At 42.5% G+C, this 21,523-nt stretch overlaps 1 protein-coding gene across 4 annotated transcripts in view; it reads right to left on the bottom strand.

Annotated features, from left to right (window-relative positions):
* ZDHHC11 (zinc finger DHHC-type containing 11) overlaps nt 1-21,523 on the bottom strand; it is a 63,287-nt gene that overhangs the window by 8,717 nt on the left and 33,047 nt on the right. For 3 of the 4 annotated variants that reach the window (XM_061591099.1, XM_061591101.1, XM_061591100.1), the window contains 3 exons: nt 14,158-14,259; nt 9,577-9,701; nt 8,895-9,050 (listed from right to left, as the gene is read on the bottom strand). In XM_061591099.1, the coding sequence (XP_061447083.1) occupies nt 8,895-9,050; nt 9,577-9,701; nt 14,158-14,259 (383 nt within the window). The remainder of the gene's footprint in view (nt 1-8,894; nt 9,051-9,576; nt 9,702-14,157; nt 14,260-21,523) is intronic. The other variant, XM_061591102.1, reaches the window with a different exon arrangement.

Below are 21,523 nucleotides of genomic sequence, written 5' to 3'. Positions count from 1 at the left end.
CTTTGCAGGTGTGGAGGAAGGTTCTTTCGCCTTGTACAAAATTGTAATTTGTCTAGGATTTTGAGAAGGTACAGACATTCCAGGTTGTCAAATGCTTTTACGATATCTAATGACAGAAATACAAGCAAGTGACCATTAGGCTGTCTATGATGTGCCACATTTGAAATCTGATGTAATGAGTTCCCTATTAGGCATAAAGCCAGTATGACCCTACTGACATAGTGAGAGATAAGTATGTTTATCGGCTGGGCCATAATAGTAGACAGTAGCTTTGTGATGGTTTATTAAAGGAATTGGCCTATATGAACCAAGATTTAACTAATTCTTGCCCACCAAAATTCTCATTTGTTTCCAAGACTGAGGAATCTCCCCTCCATTCAAAAGATCATTAAATAATGGTTAAAATCTTGTGATTAATGTCTCTTAGAACACCTTTAAAAATCCCCCATGAACCCATCCATGCCTTGAGACATTCCCTTTTTTAGTTTGCTCATTATCCCCTGGATTCTACCTCCATAAATGGCTGATTAAGAAACTGCCTGTGATCTTCCCTCAGAGCTGGAATAGGAATATAGTTTAAGTATGTATCAATGCTCTGTCAAGGATTAACAATACCCTGGTGCAGTCATTAACCAAAATGGAGACAATGGTCAAGAAATCAAAAGAAGGCTGGGACTGGGGAAGGCAGCTATGAGAGAACTAGAAAAGATCCTCAAATGCAAAGATGTATAGCTGAACATCAAAGTCAGGATCATTCAGACCATGGTATTCCCAATCTCTATATAGGGATGTGAAAGTTGGACAGTGAAAAAAGTGGATAAGAGAAAAATCAACTCATTTGAAATGTGGTGTTGGAGGAGAGTTTTGCGGATACCATGGACCGCAAAAAAGACAAATAATTGAGTGTTAGAACAAATTAAACCAGAACTATCACTAGAAGCTAAAATGATGAAACTGAGGTTATTATACTTTGGACACATCATGAGAAGACATGATTCACTAGAAAAGATGATAATGCTGGGAAAAACAGAAGGGAGTAGAAAAAGAGGAACACCAAACAAGAGATGGATTGATTCCATAAAGGAAGCCACAGACCTGAACTTACAAGATCTGAACAGGGTGGTTTACAACAGATGCTACTGGAGGTCACTGATTCATAGGGCCACCATAAGTCGTAATCAATTTGAAGGCACATAACACACACACAATGCTCTGTAGGGTCAGATCATGAGATGTGCACACATCCTAGTAAAAGTATGCAAAGAGTTGGATAATCTGATGCATTTTGCATTCTAATATTCCCTTAATGTTCTTTATACCCAGTACCACATTCCATTCCATTAAGTTATGCTTAAGCGAGCCGATGTGAATTTTTATTATTAAATTCATAATAAAAATTTAAGTACACTAATTCAGTACTGATTTTGTCAACCTCCATTGCCTTCAGTTCAATCCATTTGCCCTCTAGGATGATGAGGATGATTATTATTGATTGATTTATATGCTGCTTATATACCCAAATGGCTTCTATGCTTTGGGAATGCTAATAAACTTGTTTTGCTTTCCAGGGTGAAAATTTCCTTCAGTAACTCTAGCTTCTCTCATTATTTATTTATTTATTTATTTAATTTCTTAGTCGCCCATCTGGCTGGCTATCCAGCCACTCTGGGCGACGTACAAAATAGGCATACAAACATAATAGACATTAAAAATCTAAAAACAATAACGATAAAATCTAACCCACCCCAAAAGCCTGCCTGAAGAGCCAGGTCTTCATGGCCCAGCAGAAACTCATTAGAGGGGGGCATGGCAGAGATCATTTGGGAGGGAGTTCCACAGGGTGGGGGCCACAATTGAAAAAGCCTTCTCTATTTGACTTAGTTGCTGATATGCTTTGCCTCATGTTTTTCCCCAGGCTTCATGTCCTACATTGTAGAGCCACTCTTTGAAGAATGGGCCAACTTTACTGGGAACACACCCTTATCTGAAAACATGCTAAACCATCTGCGGAGGAACAAGACCAAGTGGAAAAGTCTGCTTCATAAGCAACACAGCAGCAGCAGGAGCATTGACCACTCAGTTCAAATGCCTGACAATGAAGATCAGACTTTCAACGAAGGAGAAAACCCATAGCAGTGACTTAGCACTCTATGCTACAGTGCTACTATCTTTCACAACAGTGAACAAAATCCTAAGGGGTCTGTTGGGCCATTGACAACAATGCAGGAAGCAAAGAACCAGGAGGAAAGCCAAAGCGACAGGTGTCCTCCTCAATTAAACCTATACCACTTCTGGGTTTGGCCTCAAAGCTGTGCCAAATCCTACTTCCTCATCTTAATATCTGAAGCCATTCATCACTCCTGATCACAAACTGCTTGAATGAGAAGTTTTTCAGTAGTGCTGAAACTGGGGCAGAAAGCAGGTACCAAGTAAGAAGAGGATTAGAGAATACAGGCAAGACCAATGCATTCTTGGTTATCTGTTTCATTCACTTTGGGTCATACTGTGACATGAGTTTCAGAATGAAGGCCTGGAGCAATGTACAGTCTTCAGATTGGCATCTGGGCTGCACATTAAAAACTACCACCAGCACTGTCAGAACTCAGAGGACATCTGGCCATGCAAGAGAAAAGTATCTCATTTTAAATAAAGCTTTCATTCCCTTCACTTGTGTAAAGCAGAGGACTCACTGATACAAAGATCCTGCAAAACTGCTTTTAGTAAACCACAGAAAAGGGTCCGAGATATTCAGACCCTTCCGTTCATAGAATTCCCCAATATTCTCTGTGATTTTATCCACTACATCCAAAAGCACCACGTCAAAAGGCACTGGGGTATAGTCCAAAAGTATAATTTCCTCAATAATGGTCTTTCTATCTTCAATAGCAGTGCTTTAGAGACCAAAACGCAATTGATATGAGAATAAGTTCTGACCATATTAGAATACAAGGAATAATCTCATACCCCAAGTTCTGAAGGCATCAAGGATCAATCAGATCAGAGTTCACAAAAACTCAACAATGTTGCTGCATTGCTCCTAGCCACCTCTCTTGACTACATTTCTATCTAATCGAGGATCCAAGACTTCATTCAAATCTCAGCCAATTGTCACCTCCCCTTGTTTAAATCCATTCAACTGCACCCCACATAAAGGCTGGTTGCACATAGATTGCCATGAATGCAATGTCACGAACACACAAAATAGTTTGCCAGCCCCTATTTAAAAAGAGGAAGAAATATTCAGAGCATGTGCAGTTTCATATTTTAAACTCACTTTAATCAGTACCGTTATGACTACAGGAATAAAATGGAGTTTGCTTCTTGTGCTGTACACATTTACTTGGAGAAAAACCATTTTTAGTGTAGAAAGGGATAATGTATTTTTCAAATAAATGTAATAAAATAAGCATTAGTAATTATGCACATGCCCTAACGGCCAGCACCTGACTACAAAGAATTTTTTTAAAATAAGAAAAAGGATGCTGTGGTAACCAGTGTCAGCCACAGTGTGTCCCATACTGGCCCAGATGCTAACACAGAACCTGTTTGCCACTGCCCCATCATCTCATTATTTTATTATTTATTTTATTTCATTAAACTTATAGACCGCCCCGTAGCCGAAGCTCTCTGGGCAGTTCACAAGACAAGAAACATCAAAAATACAATAAACGTGTAGCAATATAAAACACATTAAAAGTTTAAAATGTTAAAAAATTAAAACAATATCAGCGCATACTAAACATGTTGAAAAGCCTGGGTGAAGAGAAGAGTTTTAACCTGGCGCCGGAAAGATAGTAATGATGGCGCCAGGCGTATCTCCTCTGGGAGATCGTTCCACAGTTCGGGGGCCACCACAGAAAAAGCCCTTTTCCGCGTTGCCACCCTCCGAGCTTCCCTATGAGTAGGAACTCGGAGGAGGGTCTTTGATGATGAGCGTAGTGTACAGGCAGGTTCATAACGGGGGAGGCGTTCCAACAGGTATTGTGGTCCTGTGCCGTATAGGGCTTTGTAGGTCAAGTAAAAAAGGAAGGTGGTGGTCAATTGTCAATATGAAAAAGAAAAAAAGGGGGGTTCAAAACCCAAGATGACCAATGAAGTTGTAAAATGATTTATTTTATCTTCTTAAAATGCCCAACGCATTTCGGCTTTGTTTTATCAGCCTTCAACAGGGGCTATAATACAAACACATATATACATACATATGATTACATTTTGTTTAAAATTCATAATAAACAGTAAGAAAACACCCAATTTTTAAAAAATTACTTACATTATTTTCTATCTACTTCTTTCTCTAGCCGTTTTAAGCGTTCTCTTCGATTTCCTTTTCTTAATGTTGTATACTGGCACAAGAGAATGTGCTTTTATATGTAGAGTAGTACTCAGCTGTGATGTGTATTTCATTGCCTTTTCAGAAACTGCCTGTAAGGGATCCTCTAAAAACTCTAAACCATTATAAAAGAGGAAGAAAATCCAATTCTCCATTCAAACCTAAAGGGGATAGAGTATTTAAAGCTAAAATCCACCATATTTCTCTTTTTAGGAGTCTGTTGTTATTCATGGAAATTAACAAACCAACAGGTCATCATCCATGTGGACACTGCACATATTGCAAATATACCAGTAAAAAGATGTTTCTCAAAAACTCTCAAAACCAACAAGAATTTCCTTTGCGACAATATACCACGTGTGCAACTGCACAGGTAATCTATGCCATAGAATGTAGTTGTTCAAAATTGTACATAGGACAGACGACTAGACCCCTGAAAATTAGAATAGGAGAACATCTCAGTAATATAAGCTGTGGTAGAAAGGGCTCACCATTAGTAGATCATTTTCTTGAATGTAAACATACTATGAAAGATTTTCATTTTTGGGGTGTGGAAAAAGTATGGGGACCGAATAACAACAGACTCCTAAAAAGAGAGAAATATGGTGGATTTTAGCTTTAAATACTCTATCCCCTTTAGGTTTGAATGGAGAATTGGATTTTCTTCCTCTTTTATAATGGTTTAGAGTTTTTAGAGGATCCCTTACAGGCAGTTTCTGAAAAGGCAATGAAATACACATCACAGCTGAGTACTACTTTACATATAAAAGCACATTCTCTTGTGCCAGTATACAACATTAAGAAAAGGAAATGGAAGAGGACGCTAAAAATGGCTAGAGAAAGAAGTAGATAGAAAAGAATGTAAGTAATTTTTTAAAAATTGGGTGTTTTCTTACTGTTTATTATGAATTTTAAACAAAATGTAATCATATGTATGTATATATGTGTTTGTATTATAGCCCCTGTCGAAGGCTGATAAAACAAAGCCGAAATGCGTTGGGCATTTTAAGAAGATAAATCATTTTACAACTTCATTGGTCATCTTGGGTTTTGAACCCCCCTTTTTTTTTCTTTTTCACTGTTCAAGACCAGCACTTTGAACCGGGCCCGGAAACAGACAGGCAGCCAGTGCAGGCGGGCCAGAATCGGTGTTATATGGTCGAACTGTCTGGTCCTTGTTAGCAGTCTGGCCGCTGCATTCTGCACAAGCTGCAATTTCCGAACCATCTTCATAGGCAGCCCCATGTAGAGCGCATTGCAGTAATCTAATTTCGAGGTTACCAGCGCATGAACTACTGAAGCGAGGTTCTCTCTGTCTAGATAGGGGCGTAGCTGGGCCACCAGCCGAAGTTGGTAAAAAGCACCCCGTGCCACCGAGGCTATCTGTGCCTCAAGTGACAGGGATGGACCTAAAAGAACTCCCAAGCTACGAACCTGTTCCTTCAGGGGGAGTGCAACCCCATCCAGAACAGGTCGAACATCCCCCATCCTGTCAGGAGAACCACCCACCAGCAGCATCTCAGTCTTGTCTGGATTAAGCCTCAGTTTGTTTGCTCTCATCCAGTCCATTGTCGCAGCTAGACATCGGTTCAGCACGTCGACAGACTCACCTGAAGAAGATGAAAAGGAGAAATAGAGCTGCGTGTCAGCAGCATACAGATGGCAACGCACTCCAAAACTCCTGATGACCAGACCCAACGGCTTCATATAGATATTAAAAAGCATGGGGGACAGAACTGACCTCTGCGGGACTCCATACTGGAGATCCCAGGGTGCCGAGCAATGCTCCCCAAGCACTACCCTCTGGAGACGACCCACCAGGTAGGAGCGGAACCATTGCCACACAGTACCGCCCACTCCCAAATCAGTGAGTCGTTCCAGAAGGATACCATGGTCGATGGTATCAAAAGCCGCTGAGAGATCAAGGAGAATCAGCAGGGTCAAACTCCCCCTGTCTGTCTCCCGACAAAGGTCATCATACAGGGCGACCAAGGCTGTCTCCGTGCCAAAACCGGGTCTAAAACCCGACTGAAATGGATCCAGATAATCGGTGTCATCCAAGAGTGTCTGGAGCTGGTTGGCAACCACTCGTTCCAGGACCTTGCCCAGGAATGGCATGTTAGCTACCGGCCTATCGTTGTTAAGATTTTCCGGGTCCAGGGACGTTTTCTTCAGAAGTGGTCTTACTATCGCCTCTTTCAGGAGGCCAGGGACCACTCCCTCCCGCAATGAAGCGTTAATCACTGCCCTGGCCCAGCCGGCTGTTCCATTCCTGCTAGCTTTTATTAGCCAAGAAGGGCAAGGATCCAACCTAGAAGTGGTCGCACGCACCAGTCCAAGCACCTTGTCAACGTCCTCAAGCTGTACCAACTGAAACTCATCCAAAAAATTAGGACAAGACTGTGTGCTGAACACCTCATTCGATTCAACTGCTACAACATTGGAGTCTAAGTCCTGGTGGATGCAAGAGATTTTATCCTGGAAGTGCCTACCAAATTCATTACAGCGCGCCTGCAATGACTCCACCATGTCCGTAGGGCCAGAATGTAATAGCCCTCGGACAATTTTAAAAAGCTCCGCTGGACGGCAGATAGATGATTTAATGGTGGCAGCAAAATATTGCTTCTTTGCTGCCCTCACTGCCTCTAAATGCAGCTTAGTGTAGGCACTTACCAGTGCATAATTGCATCCATCAGGAGTTCGCCTCCATCTGCACTCAAGCCGTCTTCTTTGCTGTTTCATCACTCTCAGCTCCGGGGTATACCATGGAGCTGCATGAGCTCTACACCGAAGAAGGCGCACAGGAGCGATCGTGTCAACTGCCCGGGTCATTTCTGCATTCCACAGTTCCACCAGGGCTTCGACAGGAGCGCCAGCCTTATCAGCGGAAAAACTCCCCAGAGCCTTTTGAAAGTCCTCAGGAATCATTAGTCTCTGGGGGCGGACCATCTTAATGGGTCCCCCACCCTTGCAGAGGGAAGAGGTCGCTGTGAGTCTAAACCTCAGCAAGCGGTGATCTGTCCATGACAAAGGGACCGATGTAAAATCCCCTACATTCAGATCACCATCTCCCAGTCCAGTGGCAAAAATTAGATCTAGAGTGTGTCCTGCTATATGTGTTGGGCCAACAGCATATTGTGACAGCCCCATGGTTGTCATGGAGGCCATAAAGTCCTGAGCCGCCCCAGACAAGATGGTCTCTGCATGGATGTTGACATCCCCCAGCACCAAAAGTCTAGGGGATCTCAACAGTACATCCGAGACCACCTCCGTCAGCTCAGTTAGGGAGACCATTGGGCAGCTGGGTGGGCGGTACACCAACAGAATCCCCAATCTGTCATGTTGACCCAACACAAGATGCAAGCACTCCAAACCAGTAGCCACTTGGACACGGTGCCTGGAGAGGGAGATGGAACTCCTATAGACCACAGCCACCCCCCCTCCCCGACCCTCAGATCTACCCTGATGCTGAACCAGATACCCTGGTGGGCACAGCTGGGAGAGACTAACTCCTCCCTGCTCACCCACCCAGGTCTGTGTAATGTACGTCAGCTCGGCTCCCTCATCCACAATTAAATCGTGGATGAGGGAGGTCTTATTTTGAACCGATCTGGCATTTAAGAGCAGCATCTGAAGATCTGAAGATCTCCCACTCTCAAGTGATCTTTAGGAGGTCCCCTTGGCTGTGGGGCCCTGGAATTCAGTCCCAAGGTCCAGCCATAGCTGCAACACAGGAAAAAAAACCTAGTAATAACTAGAGAACCAACAGTTCCTGAATATATGTAAGATGATCCTCGGAGAGTGCAGCGAACTTTATTGAGAGGCCACAGAATATCCCCCAAAAGGAGAAGTAAGCGTAACATCTCATGAGAGGCTAGATCGCAACAGTCTCTGGTCCATGCACGCAGAGAGGGTACAAGAGAAGAAAAACCTGTAGTAATAACAATTAAATACTTAAAAACAATTAAATTAACAATACATTGAAACATCAGGCAGCAGTGATCAGTTTATAACCCATATTAACATATCTCAGTCCCCACAAAGGCCTAGATGAATAGGTACGTTTTCAGTTAGCACCAAACAGTCTATAGCAACAGTACCAGTTGTCTCTTTGGGTGAAGGAGTTCCACAGCCAAGGTGCCACCACTCAGAAGGCTCTGTCCTGGATCACTGCACAATTAAATGACATGTTCTCTCCTACTGGCAGTTGTAAAATAAATCACCACATATCTATATTACATTGTGCTCATATTAATGAAGTCTCTTGACAGTGAATGGCTAAGTTGGTGTGATGGTATGGAATATTCACCATAAAGTGTCCAAATATCCAAAGTCTATGTTTTATGGGGAAAGGGGTAGTTGCTCATCTGGCCATCTCACGCTGGCTGCAGAGACGAGAAGACCTCTAGGAAGGAAGGTGAGTACTAGGAAGTGTCCCAGAATGTAGGAGAGGGATATGGTGTCTTTTGGCTTCACTAAAATGTGGTTTCATGATAACCTTCACAAAAAAAGAAACTAAAGCCGTTTGAATTCAATAATGGTTTTCCAGAATTGTTTTACTCACAGAGGTAAAGATGAAAGAACAACAAATGTGCAAGTACCAAGAAAGAAGCAGATCCCAAAACCATAGTTAACGTTGCTACAGTCAGGATTCCAGCTGCTGTTGTCTCTACTGGAGCAATAGGAAGAAATGCCAGCCAAGTGCCATTTCCACTGACACCTATTGGAGCAAAAAATAATGAGGGAAAATAATTGTATTCTGGTTTCAATTATGTGTTAAATTAAAAAACTTCATGGATAGCTTTCCCCTTTTTTCTGATACTATGGCAGGAGTTTAAACATTCATTTGTAAGGGTTTACTTTGACTCTACAGCCAGACAAGACTGAATCCTGACTAAAGCTTTTAAGATCTAAAGTATGTTTCAGCTAAAGTCCAGCTCTAATGAATTCACATTGTAAAACTTAAATGCATATTGAAAAAAGGTTCCCCTCTCATTCTAAAATCATGTACAACAGTCCCCAAGAAATCAAGGTTATTACTTTAAAAACACCACCACAAAACGATTTGCAACCCAAGACAAAATTCTAGACATTTGAGCATGTACTTTTTTCTTTGTTGATATTTCACCTCATTAATGACCAACCAGAATGTTTCTTTCATTTCAGTATCTTAACAGTACTACCTCGAAAAAATACTACAAGATCACATGGGTGTAAAAAGTTATTTTAAGTCAGTGGAATAATACTTTCAAACTGAGGAGATGTGCGGAGTTGTGTTGGGTTCACCAAATATTGGATGAAGACATATATCATCACCACTAGCAGGAGGAGGATCCCGACAGCAGCAGAAGCAATTGCATTGAAGAAAAACCTATGAACACATTAACAGAAGGATTCTAGTAAGCCATAATACGTGGAAGGCTGTACTTCAATTACAAATTGAATAAATATATTCAGAACTCAAGAGAACTCAGTTTGGCTCACCTAACCTAAAGACTGAACATCCTATGTTTGTCACAAAATATGGTCTGCCTACAGTACTCTATTATTTGCTTGATAGTCCAACATCTCTGTTTACAGTTGTCCAACTCAGATTTTCATAAATATCTCCTTTGGAGATACTTCCTGTCTTCCTTTGCACCCACGGCTTGAATTCAAGCCAAGACTGCAAAGATCCCTACCGAAAGTGGAGCTTGCAGTTGGCGCTTGACTGCAAGTTCTGCTTTTCAGCAGGGATCAGCTTCACTTGGGACTTCTCGATCAGAGCTCCCAAGTGGAACCAATTCCAGCAGGGCTTGCATTTGGTGCCCAACTGAAAATGCCAAGTCTCACTTGCAGATGAACAATTGGGGCACATTCCTCTGCAGGTGTGGGACAGGTGAATGTGCCTGGGGAAATAGGGTCTCATAGAGCAAATTAGGACTCCTGATGGCCTCCAGGCTGGAGGTTCCCCATCCACGTTTGCAATGCTTTTCATACTGTGTTTCAAAGAACCCTGGGATTCTTTGGAAGCTTATCAGAGGTTTCTCAATGAAAGACAGCTTGCCCATGATTACCAAATCTTCTCCTGCAGCGTGCAGCTATAGTGGAGTAGCAAGTGTGTTTTAGTTTAGGCCACATTCTCAGCTGAAGCAGGGCAAGCATAAAGCCTGGTCCAGTTCTTCATATAAATTGATGTATGTGCCGTAGAACATGCCCAAGAATCCTCTGGTCTGCATCAGTTTCTGTGGCAGAGGTATCAGTGGCAAGGGTTCTCTGAAGATAGTTTGAGAAAATATTGTTCTCAGGGAGAATAATACAAAACCAATGGATTTTTAAAAAATCAAAATCTAGGCTCAGAATATGACTCCCTAGAACTATAATTTCCCCAAAATGTTCTGCAGCTGGTCTGTATGACTGACTTGTTTAACAACCTTAACTTGGCCTTCACTTTGCCTCAGCACAGTTTTCCCAAGATGCTGAAGTAGCTATTTACCTTCATGTCTCCATTGGACCTACTTGTGGAGAAACCATGACCCTGTGACACCATTCAAATCCCCAGATTACTGGGGAATGAACAAATGATGATTTGGTCCTTCCTTGAATTAAATTTCAATGAGGGAAGTCAACAGTGGTAGGCAGATGTCATTTGGAACAATAGTGGCAGGGAATCTGAATGACAGATTGTAAACAGGAATGGCAGGGCCCGCCCAAGATATTTTACTACTTAGGACAAATGGCACCCTCCCCCCCCCCTCGCTGATTCCATGTAGATAAAAATCTTCTTTCAACACTGGTGATGGGACAGTGTGCTGCACCTGACAGTGGCAAGCTGGCTTACAGGCTTTGTCAACCAACAGTGAGGAACCGCTAGGGATTCAGGAGGGGCTGCCACTGATGCTTCCCAGATGACCAAGCATCTGCCACCTAAGGCTGCCACCTTACTCTACCTAATAGTAGAGCTTGCCCTGCTGCTCAGTGGGGGATAAGGAGTAGTTATTAATAAATGTTGGGAAGTGATGAACTCCACCCCACTCTGTTTCCCAGACAACCTGAAAACCATTAAGAAAAAAGTCTTCTTTGGATGTCTTCTAGCATGAGGCTATTGCTCTCAATGTGTGGTGCGCATTCATCTGAGCAATACTGTTTTAAGTTTTTTAAAGTTGTAGCCTTAATGCAGAGGATTTTGACTAGACTACTTTTGGTTATCTTCATAAAAATAAGTATCTCCAAGTAATGTTAGTATTCATAAAAGGAAAGTTAGCATAAGGAGGGGAGAAATGAATTATCATGCAATGACTGATTAACAGCTCCCAGAGCTGCAATACAAGGGATAAACAGCCTTTAGTGAGTTTTTTCAGTTCATTTATAATAAATGAAGTACAACATCAGCATAAAAACACTGGGAAGAATTAGAACTGATTTCCCATAAAACAAATCAATATTTTCAGCTTTGAAAATATGGTCAGTCCAATTTATTTATTTATTTATTTATTTATTTTATTTGGTTACATTTATATACCGCCCTTAGCAAATAGCTCTCAGGGCGGTAAACAGCATAGGGTAAAATACATACATGGCAATAATAAAATCACAAAAACATATATGACATAAAAACAAATACAGTTAAACAGAAAATAAAAATAAAGACTTAGTATACAAGATTAAAAAGCTAAAAAGATTAGAGTGATTAAAATGCCTGGGAGCATAAAAAGGTCTTTACCTGGTGCCGAAAAGATAATAGTGTAGGCGCCAGGCGTACCTCTTCGGGGAGGCTATTCCACAACTCGGGGGCCACCACGGAAAAGGCCCTAGATCTAGTAACCACCCTCCGGGCTTCACAATGAGTTGGTACCCGGAGGAGGGCCTTCGATGACGAACGAAGCGAACGGGTAGGTTCATAGTGGGAGAGGCGTTCCACCAGGTATTGCGGTCCCACGCCATGTAAGGCTTTATAGGTCATAACCAACACCTTGAATCTCGCCCGGAAGCAAATAGGTAGCCAGTGCAGGCAAGCCAGAACAGGAGTTATATGCGAAGACCGACTGGTCCTCGTCAATAATCTAGCTGCCGCATTCTGCACTAGCTGAAGCTTCCGAACTGTCTTCAAGGGCAGCCCAATGTAGAGTGCATTACAGTAATCCAATCTCGAAGTTACCAGAGCATGGACAACTGAGGCGAGGTCGTTGCCGTCCAGATAGGGGCGTAGTTGGGCTACCAAACGGAGATGGTAAAACGCATTCCGTGCCACCAAGGCCACTTGAGCCTCAAGAGACAAGGAAGGGTCAAAAAGAACCCCCAGACTACGGACCTGTTCTTTCAGGGGGAGTGTAACCCCATCCAGAACAGGATGCACATCCACCATCTGAGCGGGGAAGGCGTTCACCGATTGAGTCTCAGTTTATTAGCTCTCATCCAGTCCATTATCGCGGTCAGGCAATGGTTCAGCACATCAACAGACTCACCTGAAGAAGATGAAAAGGAGAAATAGAGTTGCGTGTCATCAGCATACTGATGACAACGCACTCCAAAACTCCTGATGACCGCACCCAGAGGCTGCATGTAGATGTTAAAGAGCATGGGGGACAAGACCGACCCCTGAGGGACTCCACAATGGATTATATTATATTGATTAAGATTTTGCTTGCACTGTTTAACACCTAATTAACATTCCTCTATGCCAAGGCATAAAAATACCCCAATGGCTTAAAGACAGAAAGCAAAAGCACTCCTGGCTCCCAGTAGCTCTCTGTAACCAGGGGCACTATCTAAGATTTCAGGGTGTGGAATAAAGAATTCAGTAGAGGTGGAAAGTTTCTTGGCATGGTCAGAAGGCCTGCTCTATCACATTTACACTGGAGGAAAAACAATGTTTAATGATAGCAAGAGTTACTTTCACACTAGAGCCCTTAAGAGCTGCTGAGGCACTGCTTTCCCACAATAAGCTGTAGGTGGAATTAAAATGGAACATACAGCACTTTATTCTAACCTGATATTTTTCAGCAATATCCTTCCCCATGCCAAGATCCTCCTATAATGTCAACTCAAAATCTCATTTAACAAAACATCTCAAAGTTCATTTAAAGTTTATTGCCTGCAATTTTCGCCAGTTTTGTTTCCTGTGGAGCAGAGTGATAAAAAGCTTGTTAATTGCCCCTTGAACAGCATCTATTAATTACCCTAATGTCAGTTTCTATTCCCATGGTTTTAATTACCAATTCCCTTGCATTTTTTGTGTTCATTTATTGTTATAATGAAATACCTTTATTTCATACACACCGGGGGGGGGGCTATTCAAAGACCAATTAACTGGCTGTTCACCACTAAACCTCTAGCCATCCTCGACAGGAAGAAATAAAATGTGCTGAAGCAACAAACAGTATGTATTTAATTAAAGGCACAGGAGCCCTGAAAAGCCTTAATGGAACTTTGACCATACTTCAACTGCATTTCATTTTTTAAAAATTATCTACAAACCAGGCCTCAAAGAACACAGGACAACCCAGAAGACATTGGAAGAGCTACCAAATATGCTGCCTGGGTGCTACATAAAAAGTGAGTGAACAGAGGATGATAATAGTCTAAAGCAATCAATGTCGTTCACTCAGGCCAAATGCTCAGCTTTTTGGGTAAGAGGGTTAGTTCCTCTGCCATGCATAATTAGTACATAGGACCACTTAAGTATTTATACTTGTCAGTCAGCATACAAAACTAACAGATTGTTCAGAAGTATAGGTGCTCCTGAAGAATAAAACACATGTGGAGATGTGGAATGGAAGTTTTGTCTCTGTCTTCCTAAACGGTGCCCATGTTTTAGAGACCCATTTCCCAAGCTACAGTTAGCTTACCAATAGTTTCTGCTTCCAACACAATTATTAAGCCAATTACAGTGATGGTCAAAGTCTGCAATACATTTATTGCAGGTACTACAGTGTTTGGTTTTTGGCCCCCTGAGGAAAAAAAAAAGAGATACGTTAAATAGAATAAAATTCAAGTTCTAAAATGATCACATAAACAAAGACAGTCTCATGTTTATGATAAGTCTAAATATTTATACAATACATGTACAATATGTACACAGAACTGATGAGCCATCCCTACACAACCCAGGAAAGCCATGCAGGAAGTTAGAGTGAAATAGTCAGTGCTTTCTAAAAAAACATGTGAAACAAATTACTGAACTGGATTATAAAAGGTAGGTGTGAACAGCAAGTCTCATGGGACTGCTTTCAGCAACGCAATTGGGGGAAAAGAGAATGAGCTGTTCTGGGAAGGAGAATGAAACACTCTCATTAGATAATATATTTGGCTAATAGAAAACCCAACTAGTTATCACATGCACGCTTCAGCACTTATCAGAGACTCAACCTCACTCAAAGCAAAGCTGCTGAACCAATGAAACTTACACAGCTAAACATTTAAACTACACAAATCCACGAAGAGAAGAGGAAAACTGGAGCAGTAGGGAGAAGCATGACATTGCTCTTCCAAATACTGTCTTGGTTAAGGACAGAGTTTCAGAAATCAAGTATTGACCTACAAGACCAAGGTCAAGGGGGAACCTCTGCTTGCAGGTTCTTTTCCAACATGCTGTTGCCCAACTTGCATAAGCCGTGTACCATACTTTTGTCCCTTTTCCCATCAAGAATGAAATTGATGCTCTTTTCACTGCTTTTCATCTCCAAAAGGTTTAATAAGTAGTTTATACCTGTTAACTTTACTATTGATCCTTCATCTCATTCCTTTGCTCTCTCTAATTGGGATTTGAGTAGTTCCTCTCAACTGAAACTGCTTCCTCAAATTTCCCAAAAGCCTTCTCCAGGATAATTCTGAGGACTGTTGCAGACATGAATTTACCTCACAAAATTCCTTGTAACTTTGCTACTCCAAGACACACAAACAAATGTGCATTAGATGTGCCTATTTCTGGGAGGCAGCATGCTGCTGAGAAGCAACCATGGGAATTCTCCACCACTCTGCCTATCGTCACCCTTATCACCCCTTCCTCTTTATTCCACCCAAGCCTCATTAGAATCCTCCCAGTCATGTGTCCATATCTTCTAAAATGCAACACCCTGTCCCTGATTCAGCCTTCCGTTTCATGGCGTGATCTACATTTGCAGTAAAATTCCAAGATGGTAAGAGTGAACTCTACCCCTTTAAAATGCAATTAGGAGTTTCATGTGTAAAAACTCCCTGAAAATAAACAACTGGCACGTCAGGAAAAAAGTTTCAAGCCTAGCCTTCTACTTTTCATCTCAGCCTCCTTTTATATAACCCATCACTACTACAGTCCTTATCTCATCTCTACTACTTATATGTAAAACACTTACTCTTGTTATCCAATGCTTCTGTGCAGAATCTAGAAGTAACCTTGGACCTTTCCATACTCAAGACCCTCCTGAACCTGCAACATGGGACTTACTTTTAATTTATTTTATGTATCTATTTAGATCAGTGTTCCACTTTCAGACATTTGCCACCTTGACTTGTTTTCTGAAGAGTCCCTGGGCATCTGCCACATTTCAGGAGATCCTGGGGCACGTTTTATGGTACATACTCTGTTCACATGGGGAACTGGCCAGGCCCACTGGGCTTCATTGTTGCCTCACTTGAAGTAAGAACACATCCAATCTCTAGAATACATCTAATCCCTCGCAGCTGCCAGTAGCAACACCTGGGGAGGGATGGAGCTGCCCTTGCAACACCAGTATCTTTGCTGCTTACCTCAATGGGGCTGGGACAGAATGGAGGGTGACAGCAGGGTCATGGCCATGTGGGTGCATCAGAAGTAGGGTCAGATTGGCGGCAGCAGCCCTACTAGTACAACCATATGGCCCCAACCTCGCTCATACCTCGTCCCATTGAGCTGAACAGATGCACTGTCAGGAGGGTGGCTCTATGTGCCACTACTGATAGCTATATACTGCAACAGAAGGTTGTTAGCAGTGGCCACAATGTCTTTCAGGGAAGCTTCCAAATACTCTGATGTATTTTTAAATGTAAAGGCAGCATAAAGTCTAGCCCTGACACCTCATGACAAGTAGGAGTGTCAACAGCAAGGTTCCTGAATAAAGTTTAGAAATGTTGCCAATATAATAGCATATAATACTCTTGTAGATTGCTCATGAGATTCTCAGTGGACTCCTTGACAACATCAAAGTGAAGTGTCTGCCCCTGCGCTGACGAGCTGTGCCATCAGACTTAGGCTGCAGAGATTGAGATGGAAGATCCTGCATCAGTTGTGAGACAGGAGATCTTGCAGTTGGGGCATCCAGTAAAAGCTGTGACATGAGGTCTGAATAGCGTCATGAACCAGCACTGCTGAGACTGCCACAGGATCGCTAGAATGCAGGCCATCTGATCATGGGTGATCTTGGCAACAATGTGAGGAAGTAGAGAGAAGGAAAGATATAGAGGAATGGTTCTAGCCATAGGCACAGGAATGCATAGCTAAGAGATTTGTCCCTAATCTACACTCTGCAGCAAAATAACCCACAATTCTTGTTGTTCAGGGTGGAAAAGTCATCTATGTCTGGTGTTTTAACACCAAGAGATTGGTCTGGCAGCCCATAACATGAGGGATGAGAGCATCTTTTTGCCTTGCTCAGCCAGTCTACAGTAGAATTGTCATTCCCTGTCAGGTGGACTGCTCCTACTGGAGTTACCTGGTACTGCATGCACCAGCTCCAGCTTGCTTACTGACATTTTACACAGCACCTCTGTTCTTCATGGACACCTGCCTGTACTATCTTGTTGCGCATGGATGGATAGAAAGTGTTTAGGGCTTTGGAGATTGCTATGAGTTTGAAAGCATTGATAGGCATACTGTTGTCCACAGGAGAGGATAGTATTGTTAACATGGCAACCTATTCTTTGGTTCATATGTTGGACTGAGGAGTTGGCAAGACCAAGAGGCATGCTGGGATCATCCCCTCTTTGAGCCTCACCCTAATTTTGTGACATGAGTTTAAGAACAGACCACCTGACTCTGGGTTAACCATTCACAGAAAGTTTTATTACTCTGTCAGAAGGCAGAATCATCTTGCCAGATACAGATGTCACAGTAATGTAATGAAACAGAACAATACTTGTTTACCCTACATTTTATAATAACCACACATGCACACAAAGATATATTGTTGTAAGCAGAAGGAGCCTGAAAGGAATATTTTAACATTTTAACTTTTCACCCCACCCCATTCCTAGAGGAAATGGCCTTTCCATGTACTATGAAATTAAATTCCTATAAAGTGCCAACCATTTCACATGCATAGACCTGCACCTCACCCTTCTTTGCATGTCATTTCTGCAAAGAGAAACTCAGTGCAGCATCAGATCAGGAACCTTGAGGTAAGGAACGCTATGGCTTGATTTCCCTTTGTTGTAATCCTGACCCAGAGCAACTATACGAAAGGGCTCATAGCTTCTTTCACTTGGAAATTTAGGTGTTAAGTTTGTAGCCCAAACTGCTGTTTCTCACTTCTACACATGCACCATTAAAAGCTGCAAAGCCCATCCAAACACTGGATAGGTAACTTAACTGTCTGTTCTATCTTCTGGAGTTTTCACTCCAAATGGATGTGCTCCCGCCAGTTCCCTTAATTTTGTTAATACAGGGATCTCTTTTACTTTTAAAGAATTTAATTTAAGATGTAATCTAATAGTTGTGAATGAATTAGGATATCAGGATTAAATGCAGCTATGATTGTATATCTTATATGCTGCACCACATTAACTTGTAAACAAACTTATTTTCTGCCCTGCTATAACCACTTTACTATTTTAAATTGAATTTAATTTGAATTTAATGCTTTACTATTTTAAATTGAATTCTTGTTGGAGTGCAATTCTGGGTTTCAAAACCACCTTAGATGCATTCTCAGGGGAGCATGCAGTCAACCCCGTAAAATATCCACCTCCCACACAGAATGTGTTTTAAGGGTCATGTGTGAGAAACACATGTAGCAGCATGACCACACCAATGAACTCCAGTTCCCTACAGGATATATTTGTGTGATTGTTACTGACAGTGCAGCTAGTGAGAGAACCAAAGATCACAACGAAAATTGTGATGGTAAATGCCATCATCAAAGTGAAAGGTGGACTAATGCATGCATGGCCAACTTCTTGGGCTGAAAATCTTTGTGAGAAGTGAATTCTCTGGCAAACCAGCTTTGCTTCATATGAAGCTGAGCATAAGACATGTCTGCTGTAGAGGCTCCTTTCCAACGGGTGCTGTACTATATGTGGTGTAATGGTACCAGTCTAAGCCACCATGGTAGCCAACTGTAGCACACTGCAGTGATCGGTCTGTCCTTTGGCCAGAATGCAGAGCCTCACATGAAATCAAGGACTGTTCCGATTAACTGCTGACATCTCACTCAATGGACTATTCCCATCAAATGGAAGGTCCTCTGTGCAGATTGTCACATTTGCAAAAGGGCTGTGGACCACAGGCAAGCAATGTCATAGGAGAGACACTGTATCAGCGAGGGACTTTGAGCCACAGTCTGCAAGAAGGCTTGATCTGCTGCTTTGCCAACTTTAGAAGCCTCAGTATGGGAAACTTTTGCTAATTCATGTTTGTCTACAGGTAGGTAGCTGACGAATAAGGAGATCTCCTTCCAACTTGCAGACTTGATCGTTGGCAACTCTATGAGTGACAGTGCACCTGTGGAGTACATCTTTTTGTCAATGGAACTGAGCTTCTGGCACTTCTTGTTTGGTGCTGTTTGCCAAACTTTGAATAGCCCCCACCATAATGGAGTTTGGCTTAGGGTGCAGGAATAGAAAGTCACCATCCTTCTCTTGCACTCTGTACAGGGTTTTCATAGAATCAGAGAATAGTAGAGTTGGAAGGGGCCTATAAGGCCATCAAGTCCAACCCCCTGCTCAATGCAGGAATCCAAATCAAAGCATTCCCGACAGATGGGTGTCCAGCTGCCTCTTGAAGGCCTCCAGTGTCGGAGAGCCCACTTCCTCTCTAGGTAATTGGCTCCATTGTCATATGGCTCTAAGAGGAAGTTTTTCCTGATGTCCAGTCGAAATCTGGCTTCCTGCAACTTGAGCCCTTTATTCCGTGTCCTGCACTCTGGGATGACTGAGAAGAGATCCCGGCCCTCCTCTGTATGACAACCTTTCATGTACTTGAAGAGTGCTATCATATCTCCCCTCAGTCTTCTCTTCTCCAGCCTAAACATGCCCAGTTCTTTCAGTCTCTCCTCATAGGGCTTTATTTCCAGTCCCCTGATCATCCTTGTTGCCCTCCTCTGAACCTGTTCCAGTTTGTCTGCATCCTGCTTGAAGTGCGGAGACCAGAACTGGACACAGTATTCATGCACTCAGCACTAGATGATACCTATGATGGCTTCAGACAGGAGAGCTGGCAGCATGAATATGACAATGGCACTGAGGTATCATTTTGAAGAGCTTCAATTCTGTACAGGGGTGGGGATGGTAAGTTGTACTTTCAGGGCAAGTGATTCATAGGATTGGTTCAGGGTAAGGATGAGTGTCCTCTGTCAGGGATATCCGTGTTAGTTCTCTGACTGCTGGGTCCAGAGGCAGCATTGAAGGGACCACTGATAAAGCCGACTTCAAATCTGAAACACACTGTGCCCTTTTGAACAGGGTACTACAGAAGCTGCCATAGCAGTACCTGTGGCTGTAGTGGGTACTAGCAGAAGAGATACTGTAGAAACCTCTGATTACTGCAAGCTCTGATAATATTAGATGTGGGACTATCTGCAGCACAGAAGCAGCTGGCTGCACAGGCACCCTTCCCTTTTGCTGAAGTACCTGGAAACAGTTGGGGTTTGTGAAGATGCCATCACTGGTGTTATCACTAGTGCCAATACAGCTGTGTTTTGTTGATGAAGTCAAGTGCAAGGTTGGCAAACAGGCAACCTCTCAGCTGTCATCTCTACAAGGGGAATCTGGTGGCCTCCGTGACACTGTAGCTGATGATAGGTATCATCTCTCAACAAACTTGAGGAGCCAATCTACATGAGCAATAGTGAAAGAGTTAGTAGCATGGGTTGCCATAGAAACTTTGCTCATGCCCTGAGTTGCTCTGTGATGTACACAATGGAGAGCTATCCCAATGAGGTGATTGCAACCACTGATATTGAGACTGATCCTGAACAGTCTTAACATTGTTTTAGCAATTAACCATTGCAGAGTCTCTGGACAATACAGAGAATGCCTTCAAACTCCAGAGATATTGGTGTCAAGGATGTCACAGGCGAGGGGGAATATTCCCTGGAGATGGCAGGAACCTCAGGTGTGAGACTGATGATCTCTCCCTCTGCCATCAAATAGGCCACCGCTGGATGGCTAGGTCTGAGGAGCAGCAGTGAAGACAGAGACTCCATAGGCTAGAGCTGAGGTAATGCCATGGAGGGTATGCCCATCATTTTGAGGGTGTTTATTCCTGCAGGACAGACATTTATAAGAGTTGAGTCACAGGCCCAAAGATGTGAAAATGAATATAACCCAAAGAGTGACCAACACAAGGGGAAAATGTTGAACGACAACAAAAAAAGGTAAAAACAATTGTAAGGTGAGAGAAGAAAGAATAAAATCAAAGAGAATGAGAATTGCACAATCTTTTTCTCCTACAGAAAATACTCTAGCACAAAGTTGTTCTAACACATTTGGATACCATAGTTAGTATAAACTCAGTATACTAGTTCCATCATTTCTGTGTGGTTATGTTCTTATGGATACTTTTCAGTTTGTGCAACCTGAGGATGTTGACAATCAGCTTGGAAGGTTGAAGCCTGTCATGTGATCCCTGGCTATACTGGATCCTGATAGTATTGCAGTTTGCCTGATCTCATGGTGTCGCTATTTCCAGAGGCAGGGTGCCACTGTAGAGAAACCCCAGTTTTGGATTCTAGCTAGCTGGATCTTCCTTGGTGATGGCACAGAGCTTCTGCGGCTGACTTCAGGCTCACTTTTGGGTAGGTTGGCACTGGGATAGGCACTCTTTTAGGTAGTTGGCTTCCAAGCTGTTTAAGATTTTATATGTCAAAGTTAGCTAGTGATATGGAGAAGCAAATTTTCCAGGGTTATATTTTTCCACAGAAAATGTTCTGTTTCATTAGTAACAATGAATGGATGCCAACTGCAAATAAATATTAGACAAGAATGGCAATTTCAGGTTTTTTAAAAAACATTTACTAAATACTATTAGTAAATATTTTTACT

Source organism: Rhineura floridana, chromosome 11 (genome assembly GCF_030035675.1).
Source record: "Rhineura floridana isolate rRhiFlo1 chromosome 11, rRhiFlo1.hap2, whole genome shotgun sequence".
NCBI lineage: Eukaryota > Metazoa > Chordata > Lepidosauria > Squamata > Rhineuridae > Rhineura > Rhineura floridana.
This window is presented reverse-complemented; position numbering and strand designations above follow the sequence as displayed.